The following is a 17,705-nucleotide window of genomic DNA, read 5'->3' on the forward strand; positions in this document are numbered from 1 at the left end:
TATTTATTTGTTTGTTTGTTTAATTGTTTTTAAGTAAGCTCTGTACCTAACATGGGACCCAAACTCACAACCCCAGGATCAAGAGTCCCATGCTGTGCCAGCTAAGCCAGCCAGGTGCCCCAGTAGATTAATGTTTTTAAAACAGATCTCTTTACCACAGCTTTAGTGGGATATGGGGAGAGAGTGAAATTACATATGTATGTTCAGTGTACCATCTTAACCTGGAAATCATGAAGTTTTTTCAATAAGGACTGTTTTGGTTGTAAATAATAGAAACCCAATTCAGACTAGCTTAGGGAGAAAAGTTATTGGCTCCATCTCCACTATTGTCCATCTCTTCTCCAGGTTGAGAAGAATTGCTTACAGGATTGAAGGAGGAACTGTATGAACTAGGACCTTAAGTTCTGGTCCTATCAAACCAGAAGTCTCAGTGTCACAGGACACCATAAAAGCTGTGTGTGTGTGTATGTGTGTGAGTCTGTCACATGAGCATATGGTTTTATTTTGCAGACAGATTCTTACCCCATGCAAAAGAGCTGGCTGCTCACTGCTTAGATTTGTATCTTCCCTCTTTCATAATCTCATTGGAAAGAGAGCCCTTTTTTGCACGTATCTAAATATAAATATGAGGGAAGGATTCTTACCGATTTGGCTTTGGTCACATGATGGCCCCTAATCCAGATGGAATGGAGGAGGAGTATTCTAGAAGAAAAGGGGTACTTTTAGCATAACAAGAGGAGTAAGATGGCATAGGGTGGACAAAAAAGTAATAGCTAACATAGTTCCCTATTGATGGGCTTTCCAGATTTTCACTGTTACAAATAACAGGGCATTGATACCCATAGGATAATTTCCTATAAGTAGAATTGTTAGATCAATTGCATTTGACAGATATTGTGAGGTTGACCATCAAAAAGATTGTGTAACAGGGCACCTGGGTGGCTCAGTCGGTTGAGCATCTGACGTTGGCCCAGGTCATGATCTTGAGGTTAGTGAGTTCAAGCCCCGCATTGGGCTCTGTGCTGACAGCTCAGAGCCTGGAGCCTGCTTCAGATTCTGTGTCCCCCTCTCTCTCCACCTCACCCCTGCTTGTGCTCTGTCTCTCTATGTCTTTCAAAAATGAATAAACATAAAAAAAAAAAAAGAAGATTGTGTATCAATGTAAATTCCCATCAGATGTTTGAGAGTCCATTTCCCCGTACCCTTGCCAAATTGGGCATTATTAACATCTTATAAAATGTTTTGGCCATTGTATTTCTTTCTCTGTGAACTGCTTTGATTATTCTTTCCCAAATTTTCTTTTAGATTATTGAACTTTTCCTCATTTATCTTTTTCCTTTTTTACTCATTGATTTTTGAGAGCCTTTTGTTCATTAAATAAATTAGCCCTTTGTTTAATTTTTCTTAATGTGGTAAAACATACATATCATAAAATTCACCATTGTGAGTATTAAGTGTATTAAATACATTCACATTGTTGTGCAACCATTGCTATGTCCATCTCATTACTTTCTCATCTTCCCATATTGAAACTTTGTACCCATTAAACACTAATTTCTCATTCTTCCTTCCACTAGTCCCTGATGATTACCATTCTACCTTCTGTTTCTCTGAATTTGACTATTCTAGTTAACTCTTGTAAGTGGAATTGTGTGTCTGGCTTATTTCACTTAGCATAATGTCTTCCAGGTTTAACGCTTTGTTGCTGTTTTTAAGTTTGTTCATTTACTTATTTATTTATGAGAGGGAACCAGAGTGCAAGCAGGGGAGGGGAAGAGAGAGAGGGGGAGAGAGAGAATCCCAAGCAGGCTCTGCACGGCCAGCATGGGAGATCATGACCTGCGCTGAAATCAAGAATTGGATGCTTTACCGACTAAGCCACACAGGCACCCTAACCCTTTGTTTTTATATGTAGGTTGACAGCTTGTTGAATCTTTCAATAATTGAAAGATTCTTTTTCTTTTTAACTTATTTCATTACCACTTTTTTTTATCTCCTTCTAGTATCTCGGAAAAGGAAAGCCAAGAACTGGGAGGATGAAGACTTTTATGATAGTGATGATGACACATTTCTTGATCGGACCGGCCTGGTTGAAAAGAAGCGTCTGAACCGTATGAAGAAGGCTGGGAAGATTGATGAGAAGCCAGAGACGTTTGAATCATTGGCAAGTTTTATTTATAGAAGTAGCTGTGGTAGTTTAATTTTTTAATAAGATAATATATTATTTAAATTTGTTTTATAATTACAATTTTTAAAGCCGTGGTGTTGAAATCTGGTACTCACGTATAACTTTCTTGATCTGTAAATTTGATAGTAACAAACAACTAGTCTTACACAAGTTGGAGAAAAGTTTGGCTTGCTGCTAGAGACTCTGCCTGCCTCACAGTGGATCTTGATCCATTCATAAGCATTCTTTGGGTATGATGTTAATCTCGTAAAAAGAAAGGAAAAAGTTCCAAATTTGGACATTCTGAGGTGAAATCAACTTTAGACTTCTGGCAGTCAAGAATTGTGAAAGGAATTTTGAGGAATGTAGTTTGGTAATAGTCTTAAGTAGTATATCCTTCATGAAATCATTATAAGATAGCGTGTCTTTTCACTATAATTAGTAGTATTCAGAGCTTAAAACATTACCCAACATCTGTTGTTTTTTTGTTTTGTTTTGTTTTGCTTTGTTCTTTGATTCATCAGTGAAAAGAAATGACTTGAGTTCTTTCTTCTGAGTAAAGTCAAGTCTATGTTCTGTACTTTCATTCTGTTAAATTCTGAATTCAGAAATTAACTCAGCTTGAATCATATAAACACATGAAAATGTTAACTCCATAAAGAGCACATTTAATTACACTTCTGATTGAATCCTCTTAAACTTATAACAATAGTGGAAATAAAATGAGGAAGACAGGAAAGCTACCGTATTTTGAAAGAAGAAAAACATTTGTTAACCCTGTTAATCTGGGCATTACAGGTTGCAAAGTTAAATGATGCTGAAAGGGAACTCTCTGAAATTTCTGAGAAACTGAAAGCGTCAAGCAAAGGTAAGTTAATGACCCATGAAACAAATATGTATAAGGCATCTCCCATAAGTATTGCACTCTTCCAAGCTAGTATGTAAGATGTACAGAATATGGAGCCTTTCTAAGGAACAACAGAACATCTTAGAACTATAAGGAACATTATAAATTATTTGGTTTAAACTTTCTATGTAATAGATGAGGGGAATGAAGTGCATTAAGGCAAAGTGATGTCCCAAGGTCTCCAAGCTATAACCTGTTTTCTTATTCCTAATACCAGTAATGTCCTCTGTCCAACTTTAAGTTACTGACTTTTCTACAGAAACTTTGGCTGAGTTTTAAAATATTTGAGGCAATTTTTCTAAACATGTATTATCTTTTTCTTGGACAGCTTTATCAGAGTCACCATCTCAGGACTCCTTGGATGCGTTCATGTCAGAAATGAAATCAGGGAGTGCATTGGATGGTGTGTCCCGGAAGAAACTTCACCTGAGAACTTTTGAACTGAGGAAAGAACTACAGAGACTTAAAGGGTTGATAAAAATTGTAAAACCAGCAGAGATTCCAGAACTAAAAAAGTAAGTAAGTCTTAGTTATACTTGAAATTTTAAATAAGCATGTTTGCACAGATAACATTTTGAATTATATCTTTCTTTTTTTTAAATTGTTTTTAAGTTTATTTATTTTGAGAGAGAGAGAAGGTATGAGTGGGGGGTGGGGGCAGAGAACAAGGGAGAGAGAATCTCAAGCAAGGCTCTCTACTGTAAGCGTAGAGCCCGACTCATGGCTTGAACTCACAAGCTGTGAGATCATGACCTGAACCAAAGTTGGATGCTTACCGACTAAGCTACCCAGGAGTCCCATTATATCTTTATTTTCTTAGATAATCATTACAGAATAAAAATAGACTGTAGGGAACCCTTTAAAGCACAGAAGCAGTGATTTCATAGAGTAAAAAGCCATTTCATTTGTGAAATATAGACTGCTGTAGGATTTTTAGAGAAAACTATATTGATTCCTTTTTCATCAGAAAGCTCTGATTTTTTTCTTAATTTTTAATGCAGAGTAAACTTCTTTATTTTTTATTTTTTTATTAAAAAGATTTTTTTTTAAATGTTTATTTTTGAGAAAGAGAGAGAGAAAGTCAGAGCATGAGAAGGGGAGGGGCAGAGAGAGAGGGAGATAGATTCTGAAGCAGGCTCCAGGCTCCGTGCTGTCAGCACAGAGCCTGACGCAGGACTTGAACTCATGAGCCGTGAGATCATGACCTGAGCTGAAGTCAGATGCTCAACTGGCTGAGCCACCCAGGTGCCCCCAGAGTAAATTTTAAAGAGCAACATGCACAAAAGGCTAATTTCCCTAATCTATAAAGACCTTCCAATAAGTAGACAACCATCTACCAAAGAGAAAAATGGGAAAAGGATATCAACTGACAGGCCACTGAAAAAGAAATACAAATAGCTATATAACTATATAAAATGATGCTCAGTCTTGCTCATAAGAGAAAGAGAAAGACAAGTACAACAACGTAATACCATTTTTTTATCTATGATTTTAAAACCACAGATTGTCATTTTAACACCTGATTTGTCATTCCTAAGAACCAGTTGACAATTTTAATGTATTTAAATACTTTTAAAGTGGAATTTCTTCCTTTAAAATGGGGGAAGGCATAATCCCCTAAAGTTGATTTTGGGGAAATTTTTGGAAGAAAATCCATTTGTAGAAATCGAGAAGATTTTTTAGTAATTTGTGAACAAAATTTTTTTTTTTTAATTTTTTTTAATTAAAAAAAAAAATTTTTTTTTAACGTTTATTTATTTTTGAGACAGAGAGAGACAGAATATGAACCGGGGAGGGTCAGAGAGAGAGGGAGACACAGAATCTGAAACAGGCTCCGGGCTCTGAGCGGTCAGCACAGAGCCCGACGCGGGGCTCAAACTCACGGACCGCGAGATCATGACCTGAGCCGAAGTTGGCCGCTTAACTGACTGAGCCACCCAGGCGCCCCTGTGAACAAAATTTTGGGAATAATTTTTCCCAGACTTGACTAGTATTCATGAGTGTATGAATGTGTGTGTGTGTGTGTGTGTGTGTGTGTGAGAGAGAGAGAGAGAGAGAGAGAATAAGGTCCAGTCTTTCAACTTGACAATATTTTCAAATTTTGTTCTATGTGGTCTCAACAAATTTTGAAAATGTTGAGTAGGTTGTTGTAGAAATAAGCCACTTTAAGTGAGCACAATCCAGGACAATCCAGGTGGGCATCTCAAAAAGTGGCATTGCCCAGATGGGTACACACACTTAAGAAGGTAATTAATTCTAGAAAGTTTCTCATTTTCTTTTGATCTGTGATGTCCTTCCTATATAGCACCCATTAGTCTTATGTGATATTAAAATGAAATGACATTGCAAATTCAGTTCTTCAGACAACTAGCCACATTTTAACTCCTCAGTAGCCACATGTGGATAGTGGCTACTGTATTGGACAGTGCAGATGCAGAGCGTTTCCATAATTGCAGAAAATTCTGTTGGACGGCACTGCTTTAGATTGTCAGTATGCGGCGCCTTACCCCTGTGTACAAAACCTGTGACTTGATGCTGGGGGCATTGTATAGATAAACATCTAGGTACTGGGGGACAATTTTTATGTCGAGATGTAAAGATAAAATGTATTTATGTATCTGGAGCCCTTGATTGTACAGAAAATTTGTCCCTAAATTACTAGCAGTTTTGTTAAAAGATTTATGTGTAGTTTGGTTATTTAACGCAGTGATTGATAGGTCAGTCCACAAAGGTTTGTTTGACCCTGGTGGCACTTGATTTACTGATAGTGAGGAGGGGGTTTAGCACTCAAGTTAGACTCCCTGGCTTTCATTCTCAACTCTATCAATTACTTTTTGGGCATTTTGAGGCAAATTATGCAACTTCTTTGACCTTTGCCTTCCTCGTCTGTCAATTAGAAGTACTGGTGATGTTGCAAAGATGACTCGAACAGCACTTGACAAAGTGTCTGTATCATCATTGTGATCATTGTCCTGTTTCTGTTATACCTAGCAGTTATTTGTAACATTGTGTTTGTAGAGAAAGGGTAAAAAGTCTGGAGGTATAGCTGAGGGTAAACAAATTAACAGTGAATTTTAATTCCAGCTCTGAAATCCTTTCCCTTGCTAAGTCATCCCTTCCAGAGAAGGTATGCCAGTCTCCTCCACAGCCTCCCTTCCTGCTGTCTGTGTGTCTGCTTAGTTTCTCCTCCCTCTCCTACTTTATATCCTGGACTTCAGATGTGTGTACCTTGTGCTCACTTCAGCAGCACATGTACAGATGTGTGTACCTTCTCCCTCCTCTTCTCACTTTGGTTGACCTTCCAACCTTTCTACCTAACACCCCTTCTGCCCCTGCCCAAGCAGCTCTTGATTGGGATCCCGTCTTCTGCCATTTTGTCTCCTAGGGGTGACTTTGCCCATCTTCCAGACAAGCCAAGCTACTTAATGGAGCTGAAGAATATCTGGGTTGCTCTTGCTTTTGTCTTCTATGCTAGAACCTTCCCGAGACCTGTAGGGAGGGGCTGTGAAGGATAGTATTTGATGAAAAGTCTTTTTTTTTTTTTTTCAACGTTTTTTATTTATTTTTGGGACAGAGAGAGACAGAGCATGAACGGGGGAGGGGCAGAGAGAGAGGGAGACACAGAATCGGAAGCAGGCTCCAGGCTCCGAGCCATCAGCCCAGAGCCCGACGCGGGGCTCGAACTCACGGACCGCGAGATCGTAACCTGGCTGAAGTTGGACGCTTAACCGACTGCGCCACCCAGGCGCCCCTAGATGATGAAAAGTCTTTATAGACAAACAGGCAGGATTTTTCTGGTGGCCTTAGCAAGGCAATGGGTCTGTCCATGGTAGAGAGCAAGGTGGTGAGGCTAGGCCCAAGAGCACCACTGAGGGGGTAAGACTTAGGTAGAAGAAGGTAGTAGTGACAAATGGGGCTTCGGTATAGAGCAGCAAGGTCATTTTCTCATATGGCTCACTGTGTGTCTTGAGTGCCAGTGCTGTCCCTGTATTCCAGAATGCAGGCCTGCCCTTCCCTATGTCTCCTCATGCTATCTTGTCATCGTCACCTCTGCCTACTCTCTGAATGTCTTGTCAACTCAACTACATCCTTTTTGTTTTTGCTGTGTCCTTTTTTTTGCCCCTGCTGTTTCCCAATTTCTATAATCTCTTCTTTTTGCTCTTCCTTAGCTTTACCCTAGTGGGCTTAGCTGTTATAACTCTCTCCAGCCAGTGAGATGCTGACAAACTCACCAGTTGTAAGGTCTCTCATTATGTCCTTGTCATTACTCACCACACAGCGTAGCCCCTTCACAGAGGTTTTTTGTTTTTGTTTTTTTAACTTCTGTGATCAGAGCCTTTGTCTATGGTTATGATAAGTGTGGACTCTAGGCAAGACACTGTGGGTCCTCTTGCGAGGTTGGTGGAAAGTAGGGCTTTACTTTGTGGACCCGTCTCCTGCCACTTAGTGGGAATGGGATCTTGCCCCATTTGCCAGTGACCTTCGTACTGTTAGCATCATTTTATGAAGGTGAAGTCATGTAGCATGTTGGGACTTACTGAAGTTAAGAACCTCATCTCACCCTTAATAGTCCTGTGTCTGTGACAGTCAGCAGTATCATTGTCCATTCAGACTCTGTTGGCCTTTTCCTGTTGGTATATGCTTAGATATTCATTTTGGGGAAATTTTTGTTTCCCAGAAGTTTCTTTGTCAGAGTTCAGAGTGTTTTTAGATAAAATTTTGGCCTCACTGGAATAGACATGTACAATTACTCTTTCTTCTTAGGACTGAAAGTCAGACTACAGATGTGGAAAACAAAGCTAAAAAGCTTACGTTGCCTCTCTTTGGTGCCATGAAAGGAGGAAGCAAATTCAAATTAAAAACGGGAACAGTAGGGGTAAGTTGTGGGTCACGGTGTTAAACTTTTAGCTCTCAAGTCAATTTGCATATAACTGATTTGTACATTGAACATCAGTGTATTAATTTGTGATGGATGTTGCATTTCAGAAGTGTCTCTTTTCCTGGTGGGACTCAACATTTGTTAGTTATATAGTCACTGCACCCGGCTCTGCCATGTGGTGTTCCTTACTTCATTTAATCCCTTCAACACTTGCTGACTTGTGGGAATTATTACCTCTCGCAGGTGAGGAAACAGGGTCAGAGAAGTTAATTACGGGACACATCATCATCATCATCATTAAGTGACTAGACTGGCAATCAAATCCAGGTCCTCTCTTTTTTGAGTTTTGTGATCTCTCTGTTATCCTCTAACACTTCACTGGTGAATGTTTTTGTTTTATATACATCCCTGTTTACAGGTCCAGCTTTTAGAAGGTTTTCATCACCCCAAAGAGCTGAATCTTGTGTATTAGTATGCAAGGGCTGCCCTAACCAAATACCACGGACTGAGCGGCTTAGAGGACAGAAATTTATTTTCTCACAGTTCCAAGATCAGCATGCCAGCAGGGTTGGTTTCCCCTGAGGTCTCTTTCCTAGGCTTGGGGATGGCTGCCCTCTTCCTGCATCTTCACGTGGTCACCTGTCTGTGCACTTGCACCTGTGGTGTCTCCCCTCTCCTCCTCCTCTTATAAGAGTACCAGTCATAGTGGGATGCCTGGGTGATTCGGTTAAGCGTCTGAATCTAGATTTTGGCTCAGGTCACTATCAAGGTTCGTGAGATCGAGCCCCAGGTGGGGCTGACAGTGCGGAGCCTGCTTGGGAGTCTCTCCCTCCCTCTCTCTCTGCCCCTCCCCTGTTCTTTCGTTCCTTGCATGCTCGCTCGCTCTCTTTCTCTCTCTCACCCTCTCAAAACAAAAAACAAAACAAAAAAAAAAAACCCAAAAAACCAGCCATATTGGATTAGGGTCCTACTCTAACTGCTTTGTTTTAACTTACCTCTTTAAAGATTTTATCTCTAAATATGCTTACTTCTGAGGTACTAAGGATTGGGACTTCAACGTATGAATTTTGTGGGGACAGAATTCAGCCCCCAGCACCTTCAATTAGGCTAAACTGCCATCTGGGGGAAGAAGCCTGAAGTCCCAGCCATGTGGTTGACCTGAGATGGAGGTTTTTCTGTGAGGATGGGGGGACTGGAAGTACTTGTGTTTTAGTTAGCAGAAAAACTCTACTTAAAAACTCTCTTTAGGGGTGCCTGGATGGCTCAGTCAGTAGAGCATACAACTCTTAATCTCAGGGTCATAAGTTCAAGGCCCATGTTGGGCATGGAGCCTACTTAAAATAAAATTTAAAAAATAAATAAAATAAAAAGCTCTCTTGAAAGGATTACTGAATTAAATCCTTTATTTAAAAAATGATATGCCCAACGTACACTTTGGTACTTTCTATTTCTTAAGCTGCAATCAACTGTTTCTAATAATTACTTTTATTGAGAGGTCTTGATCAGAATGTTTGACTTTATTCTTCAAGGAATGTCTTTTCTTCAGGATCTGTTTTACCGATTTACATGTCTTATTTCCTTAAATTGGGTTAAATCTAAAGTGAAAAATCTAGGCAAATAATCTGTTTCTTAGATTTTGTGATGAGGATCCTTTAACCCCCTGAGGGGTAACAGGACAGAATTCCTGCAGCAGGTACTCGCCTGGAATAAATGTTTGCATTCCCTACAAGCTGTTCCAAGTGTTTTGTACTTAATATTCTTTGGACCCTAGAAACTAATAAAGATATGTGTTAAGGGTCCACAGATGGATAAAAGCTCATGTGCAGGTCCTCCTTCCAGCAGACTTCTGCAGGGTTCATCAACCTGGAGGGGTTAGACATTCTCCACATTTAGCTTAACCTCCTTGAGGAGAGTTGTCTCTTTCTCATTATGTGGAACTCTTCATTCATGGTTTTGTTTCCTTTATAGAAGTTACCCCCCAAACGTCCAGAGCTCCCTCCAGCTCTAATGAGAATGAAGGATGAGCCTGAAGTAGAAGAGGAGGAGGAAGAAGAAGAAGAAGATGTGGAGAAGGAAAAGGAGGAGGATGAAAAGAAAAAAATGGAGGCTGAGAGCAGTAGGTTACAGGCGGAGATAGAGCCGGAAGAAGCAGTGCAGGAAGCGAGGCCTCCCACTGATCTCACATGTTCTAAAGAAACAAAAAACCATGGTAAATCTTTCTTCTCCTTCCTATGCTGTTCAGTGGGGCATTTGCATTCATTGTGCAGAGGTCTAAAAAGCAAAGCCAGTTCTTGCTTGTGCATTTTGACTTTGTGGCACTTTATGATATATAACACAGCTGACTCTGTGGAAACATATTTTCTTGGTCTTTCTTTGACTGTCAGTCATTATTTATCCTCATTGCAAAATAAGGGCAGGCATTTCCAGTGTATTCCAGAGTTGTGAAACTTTGGAAGCTGTGGAATCTGAAACCACAGTTGCTATGAAATGACCCTGAGCAGCTGCCACTGTGTGATTGGAGGGCAGTGGACTAGGTTCATGATGAGGCCTGACTAGGTGGTTTAAGGATAAACCTCCTCTTGCTCATTTTTTTCCCTATCCCTAAAACAGAGGCTAAGCATAATTGTACCCACTGTGCATACTGCTCAGGAAGCATAATGCCTTATTCATCTTTTTGTCCGTGGTACCTAGCAGAACACCTAGCAGAGACCTACCTCAGCAAAGGCTTGATGAAAAAGAGGGAATTGATTGGCTTTTGAATATGTTTTCTTCTGATTATAAGAGGAAGATAAATTCATTTTAGAAACTTCTGATCATACATCAAAGTCCAAAGAAGAAAAGAGAGATCTACTGCGGTCTCACCCCTAGAGATAATTGTTTATCATTTTAGTATCTTTCTCTCCTTGTCCACTGCAGGAGTTACTTTCCTGCAGGGTGGCCAAACTGTCTGGCAATATTAAGACTTCACAGAAAATAGAGAGCTTGACGAAAAACAAAACAAAAACTGACATTAAATATGTGTGGGAAAGTTTGCATGTCTACTTCCAAAACAAACCAGGCTTATCTACATAAAACAACAGGCCTGGTATGTAGACATTCTCTTGAATCATCCTCAGTTGTTTGAGAAAAGAAAAGTTACTGTTTTTTCATCTGTGAGAGATCTTTTGTTTTTGCATTCTCCTTTTGTTTAGTTATTGGCAAAATGCTTAGCCTTTTCAAACAAGGTGCGTAATACATGCTTTTTTAATGAGTCTAGTCTCTGATCCATATATTGTGAGGGTGGCATATAAGCAGGCCAGCAGGAAGGGGAGCAATAAGTATTGTATTTTTTCTTTAAAGGAGCAAAGGAAATATGTGTGTGTATAAAAATAGAAGATTTTAAAATTTGGTAAAGATACATTAATTAGTAAATTTGCAGCTGATTAGGGATTACTCTAGGCCTCTTTTTTTTTCACTATTAGGATTATGTTGTACATGCTATTTTATAATCTGTTTTTTTCTCTGTTTTGACATGTTCTTTTATTTTTTTAATTAATTATTTTAATTAATTTTTTTGTTTTTAATTTTATTATTAAACAAAATTTTTTTTTAAATTTACATCCAAATTAGTTAGCATATAGTGCAACAATGATTTCAGGAGTAAAGTCCTTTTGTTTTTTTTTTTAGTTTTTATTTTTTTAATGTTTGTTTATTTTTGAGAGAGACAGAGACAGAGACAGAATGCGAGTGGGTTGGGGCAGAGAGGGAGACACAGAATCAGAAGCAGGCTCCAGGCTCTGAGCTGTCAGCACAGAGCCCAACGTGGGGTGCAAACTCACGAGCTGCGAGATCATGACCTGAGCTGAAGTCGGACGCTCAACTAACTGAGCCACCCAGGCGCCCCTTCAGGAGTAGATTCCTTAATGCCCCTGACCCATTTAGCCCATCCCCCTCCCATAATCCCTCCAGTAACCCTCTGTTTGTTCTTCATATGTAAGAGTCTCTTATGTTTTGTCCCTCTCCCTGTTTTTATATTATTTTTGCTTCCCTTCCCTTATGTTTATCTGTTTTGTCTCTTAAAGTCCTCATATGAGTGAAATCATATGCTATTTGTCTTTCTCTGACTAATTTCACTTAGCACAATACCCTCCAGTTCCATCCATGTAGCTGCAAATGGCAAGATTTCATTCTTTTTGATTGCCGAGTAATACTCTATTGTATATATATACCACATCTTCTTTATCCATTCATCTGTCAATGGACATTTGGGCTCTTTCCATACTTTGGCTATTGTTGATAGTGCTGCTATAAACATTGGGGTGCATGTGTCCCTTCGAAACAGCACACCAGTATCCCTTGGATAAATACCTAGTAGTGCAATTGCTGGGTCATAAGGTAGTTCTATTTTTAATTTTTTGAGGAACCTCCATACTGTTTTCCAGAGTGGCTGCACCAGCTTGCATTCCCATGTCTTAAAATGTTCTTTTGAAATGTGACTTCAATAAGCATAGTGGGCCATCATATGCATGTGCCACGATTGATTTAATCAACTCCATATTGTTAGACCTGTACATTATTTGTTAACTTTTGCTATTATAAACATACTGTATGTAATAAATCTTGGTATTCATCTCAGATTATTTTCTTTGAATCTGTTCCTGGAAGTAGAATTTCTAGGCCAAGGAATATGTACATTTTTAAGGGTTTTGGTAAGTACTGCTGAAAAGTTTTAGCTCAGAGTTGGCCAGTTTTTAAAGTGGAAAATTGGTTTCTCTGTTAGACATATGGAGGTACTTTTTTTTGAAAATCTAATTAAGGTTATTGAAGCTAATGATGGTAAGGCTGGATGATTCTGTATTTACTTAGCTTTTCTTGCTTTTGCCTTTGTTTTCTTGGTTCCCTCCTATGAATTAAATAATAACAGTACACTCTGGTTCTGCATTTTATAGAAAACACGTCTCAACTCAGCCAAGTGCAACAGAATAAAGATTATCAAGAGATTAGTGAAACAGCTGCATCATGTGAGGAACCCTCAGGCAAGTAGCGTAGCCGCCTCCTTAGCTGCTCTGCACATAAGCAACCAGCTGGTGTCAGAGGAGGGGTTGGAGTCGAACTGAAGCAGCACAGAGCGTGGCCTTTCACAGAGCATGCTGGGGGGAGACGCTGCTGGAACATATGAGAGGTTATGTTTGCTGCCATCCCATTTGCCTTTCTTTATTCCTTTTCTGCCTCTTGGGTTCCATTTTCCTGACCTGCAGAATACCTGATGCCTTCACTCTTCCCATGGCCATGCATAGCCCTCCACAATTTTCCATCTCCCAGAGATGAGTCTGTGCCTATCATGGGAATGATTCCAAAACTATTAAAAGAAATTGGTTGAAAAGTTGGCCTTTTAATAAAAAGGACTGGTTTTCTACTGCCTTTTTTTTTTTTTTTTTTAATGTTTATTGGGGTGCCTGGGTGGCTCAGTCGTTTGAGCGTTGACTTCAGCTCAGGTCATCATCTTACCGTTTGTTGTTTTTCATGTTTAATAAACATTAAAAAAATAAATAAACATTTATTTTAATGTTTATTTATTTATTTATTTTATTTATTTTATTTTTTCAACGTTTATTTATTTTTGGGACAGAGAGAGACAGAGCATGAACGGGGGAGGGGCAGAGAGAGAGGGAGACACAGAATCGGAAACAGGCTCCAGGCTCTGAGCCATCAGCCCAGAGCCTGACGCGGGGCTCGAACTCCCGGACCGCGAGATTGTGACCTGGCTGAAGTCGGACGCTTCACCGACTGCGCCACCCAGGCGCCCCATAATGTTTATTTATTTTTGAGAGAGAGAGAAAGAGAGAGAGAGCGCATGAGCAGGGGAGGGGCAGAGAGAGGGAGAACAGAGAGGATACCAAGCAGGCTTGACACCAGCCACCCAGCACAGAGCCTGATGTGGGGCTCAAACCCACAAACTGTGAGATCATGACCTGAGCCGAAACCAAGAGTCAGACACTTAACCAGCTGAGCCATCCAGGCGCCCCTGCTTTTTTTTTTTTTTTTAAAGTGTTTATTTATTTATTTTTGAGAGAGTGGGGAAGGGACAGAGAGAGAATTTCAAGCAGGCTCTGCACTAACAGTACAGATATGGGCTCAAACCCACAAACCGGGAGATCATGACTTGAGCCGAAATCAAAAGTTGGTCACTGACTGAGCCACCTAGGCACCCCTCTACTGCTTTTAACTGTAATGGTTGAACTGTAGAATAGTAAAATCAGCCCATTTTCCTTTCCTTTTTCAAATAGTGCGATTATATTCAAGCTCTAGAACAGCGTTTGGATTTGAAAGCTAGGGTTATTAGCAGAGGGAAAATTCTCTCTTTAATAGAATCTTGACAGTAGAGGGAATTTTTAAGAATTTGATTGTTACATGTTTTCTTCAATTTTTTTAATGTTCTCTAAGGAGGAATTTTTCTTTTCTATTTTACTTATTCTGAAATAGCTATTGCCTCTTTTTTTTTCTTTTTCTCAAATTAGTATCAAAGAATGAATATGAGAAAAACAGAAATGAATTGAAGAAAAAGAAAGCTCCCGGTCCAGGCAAAGTAAGTACCTTAGTCATAATCTTCACGTCTCTAGGAGTAAAAATGAATCCCCTTGTCATGGACCACATTCAGAAGAGTGAATTTTTAGGGATCACCTTAGCAGAGTTCCCAACTGCGTAATACCTCCTCTTCTAGAAGTCTGGGCTCTCTTATTTTTGAATTTTTGTTTTCTGAATTCTCTGTTGTCTCCATCCACACTGTTCCCTATAACTGTGCATATACCTCTTTTATTAATTTGTGAATCTTTGTTCATATCCTTTTACGCCATACAAAGACATTTGAATAATATATTCTTATTTGACCTTTTATTACACGAAAAATAGAATGTAATGTACTGCATTGTACATCTTTTTTTTTTTTAACCTATTGTGGAAATCATAATAGGTATTGGTATACCAAGGGCTTCCTACTGTATGGATGTACTATACTTAACCATTTCTCCATAGATTGATGCTGGGTTGTTTCTTTTGTTTTCTTTTTAATTTTTAAAAATGTTTATTTTTGAGAAAGAGAGCACGAGCAGAGAAAGGGTAGAGAGGGAGAGAGAGAGAGAGAGAGAGAGAGAGAGAGAGAGAGAGAAGGAGACAGAGAATCCAAAGCAGGCTCCAGGCTCTGAGCTGTCAGCACAGAGCCCGACATGGGGCTCGAATCCACAAACTGTGAGATCATCACCTGAGTCGAAGTCAGACACTCAACCGAATGAGCCACCCAGGCGCCCTGACACTGGGTTGTTTCTAGTCTTTTATTATAACAGTGCTATAAGGACTAATCTTGTGTGTACAAAATTTTGTATGGATACAGTAAGTTTCCAAAAGTGGGATTGCTAGTTGTGTTAGGAGGTCCGTAAGACCACCCTCAGGCTAGATAATTCATAGGAGGCCTCACAGGACTCAGCATGTAGTTGTACTCACAGCTGTGATTTACTACAGTAAAGGATACCAAGCACAGTCAACAGAGGGAAAAGGCACATGGGGCAAAGTCTGAGGAAACCAGGCTAAGCTTCCAAGAGTCCTTTTTCAGTGGAGTCACACAGGATGTGCTTAATTCCCTTAGCAGTGAGTTGTGACATCTTGTGAAATGTTGCTAACCAGCGAGGCCCATTAGAGACTCAGTGCCCACTGGGGACTGATCATATGGGTACCTCCTGCCTGGCATGTACTCCAGTTTCATTCTCCAAGAAGGAAAGTAGATGTTCAGCATGAACCCTATTGTTTTTTACAGACAGTTTAGGCATAGTGAGCCACTTTTATCAGGGTAGTAGGAACCCTCCTGAAATCCAAGTCCCCAGAAACTAGGCGAGGGCCAACCTTGCAAATAGGCTTTTCAAAGGATAGCAGTCAGGCTTGCTCTGTTAACTCTTTTCTCCACCTAGATCAAAAGACAAATACCAAAATTCCCTGTATGGAGATCATACCATTAGAACTCATATCTCTGTTAACTGCCTCTTTTAAAAAACCTCACTCACTCTCACTGGCTGAAAATCAGCTTGTTGAGGCTTTACAGGAAAAAGTCAAGGTTCAGAGATGTTCTGCCATTTTTTGGTTACTTATGCGAAGGTAATTAATGCAAGCTGCTCTTAGTTTTTGCTTGCTGACAGGCATAGGGATAATAGTTCTTAGAGTTAAAATTATTTTCAGTAAAATAACTTATGTTTTCTTTGCAGCTTCCAGCAACACTTTCCTCCAGATATCCAGAAGATGACCCAGACTACTGTGTATGGGTCCCACCTGAAGGTAGATTGTATTTACTTTTCTTCTCTTCTGAGACTTATTCTCCTTAAGACTTATTTATATTTCTGAGTAGGTAATGTATGTTTAAGGTTCAAAATGTGAAGTTTTTATAAGAGTATGAAGTGGGAAAATTCTCCTTTCTAGGGGAACAGGTAGAGTAAAAGATCTAAAGAGATATATCAACCAAGTATAATTTGTGGATTCTGCTTGGATCCTTATTGGAACAAACCACTATTTTTTTTTTTAATTTTTAACGTTTATTTATTTTTGAGAGACAGAGATAGAGCACAACTAGGGGAGGGACAGGGAGAGAGGGAGACACAGAATCCAAAGAAGGCTCCAGGCTCTGAGCTGTCAGCACAGAGCCTGATGCAGGGACTCAAACTCACGAGCCATGAGGTCATGACCTGAGCCGAAGTCAGACGCTTAACCGACTGAGCCACCCAGGCGCCCCTGGAACAAACAACTATTAAAAAAGTTACATACCAGTTGGATAATTTTGCATACTAGCCAGATGTTTGATACTATTAGGAAATTATTAATTATTTCAAAGTGTGAATTATGTTTTTTAGGAAAAGTTCTTCTAGGACTGTGTACAGAATGTTCACAGGTGGAATGATAATTGAGATTTGCCTTAAGATAATGCCTGGGTGGCTCAGTTGGTTAAGTGTCTGACTTTGGCTCAGGTCATGATCTTGTTCATGAGTTTGAGCTCCATGTTGAGCTCTGTGCTGGCAGCTCAGAGCCTGGAGCCTGCTTTGGATTCTGTGTCTCTGCCTCTCTCTGCCCCTCCCTCCCTCCCTCTCTTTCTCTCTCTCAAAAATAAATAAACATTAAAAAAAAAAAAAAAGATAATCCAGTAGAAGCAGAGGATGAGGGAGTAGTAGACAAAGCAGGATTTGCCACATATTGATAATTGTTTTAGCTGGGTGATGAGTACATGGAGGTTCATTGTATTTTTCTCTTCTGCATGTATTTTAAAATTTCTTTCAAGTTAAAAAACAACAACTTCTAGTTCTACCTCAGCTACTCAGTATTTTCCATTAAAGCCAACAAAATATCACTTTCTTATGACTTAAAAAAAAATGTTTATTTACTTATTTTGAGGGGAGGGTAGGGAGAAAGAGAATCCCAAGCAGGCTCCACACTGTCAGCACAGAGCCTGACTCAGGGCTCAATCTCACTGTGAGCTCATGACCTGAGCCGAAATCAAGAGTCAGATGCTTGATAGACAGAGCCACCCAGGAACCCCTCTGTGGCTTCTTATATGTGTCACGTGAAATGCCTGTGTAAACAATAAAATACATGATATTTCACCACCTTTTTTACACAAATAGAAGCATATTCTGTACCTTTCTGTTTTGTACTTATCACTCTATGGATATCCTTCCGTATCTATTTATAGGTTTCTCTTTCTTTCTTTCTTTCTTTCTTTCTTTCTTTCTTTCTTTCTTTCT

General features: G+C 39.6%; 1 protein-coding gene across 1 annotated transcript in view; it reads left to right on the forward strand.

The window, feature by feature from the left end:
• Positions 1-17,705, forward strand: part of SLC4A1AP (solute carrier family 4 member 1 adaptor protein) — a 28,965-nt gene that overhangs the window by 10,267 nt on the left and 993 nt on the right. The window contains exons 6-13 of the mRNA XM_040496362.1: positions 2,004-2,164; positions 2,966-3,035; positions 3,403-3,589; positions 7,839-7,950; positions 9,922-10,162; positions 12,882-12,968; positions 14,451-14,518; positions 16,182-16,251. Coding sequence (XP_040352296.1) covers positions 2,004-2,164; positions 2,966-3,035; positions 3,403-3,589; positions 7,839-7,950; positions 9,922-10,162; positions 12,882-12,968; positions 14,451-14,518; positions 16,182-16,251 — 996 coding nt within the window. The remainder of the gene's footprint in view (positions 1-2,003; positions 2,165-2,965; positions 3,036-3,402; positions 3,590-7,838; positions 7,951-9,921; positions 10,163-12,881; positions 12,969-14,450; positions 14,519-16,181; positions 16,252-17,705) is intronic.

Source organism: Herpailurus yagouaroundi, unplaced genomic scaffold (assembly GCF_014898765.1).
Source record: "Herpailurus yagouaroundi ecotype Mexico unplaced genomic scaffold, PumYag 188, whole genome shotgun sequence".
Taxonomy (NCBI): Eukaryota; Metazoa; Chordata; class Mammalia; order Carnivora; family Felidae; genus Herpailurus; species Herpailurus yagouaroundi.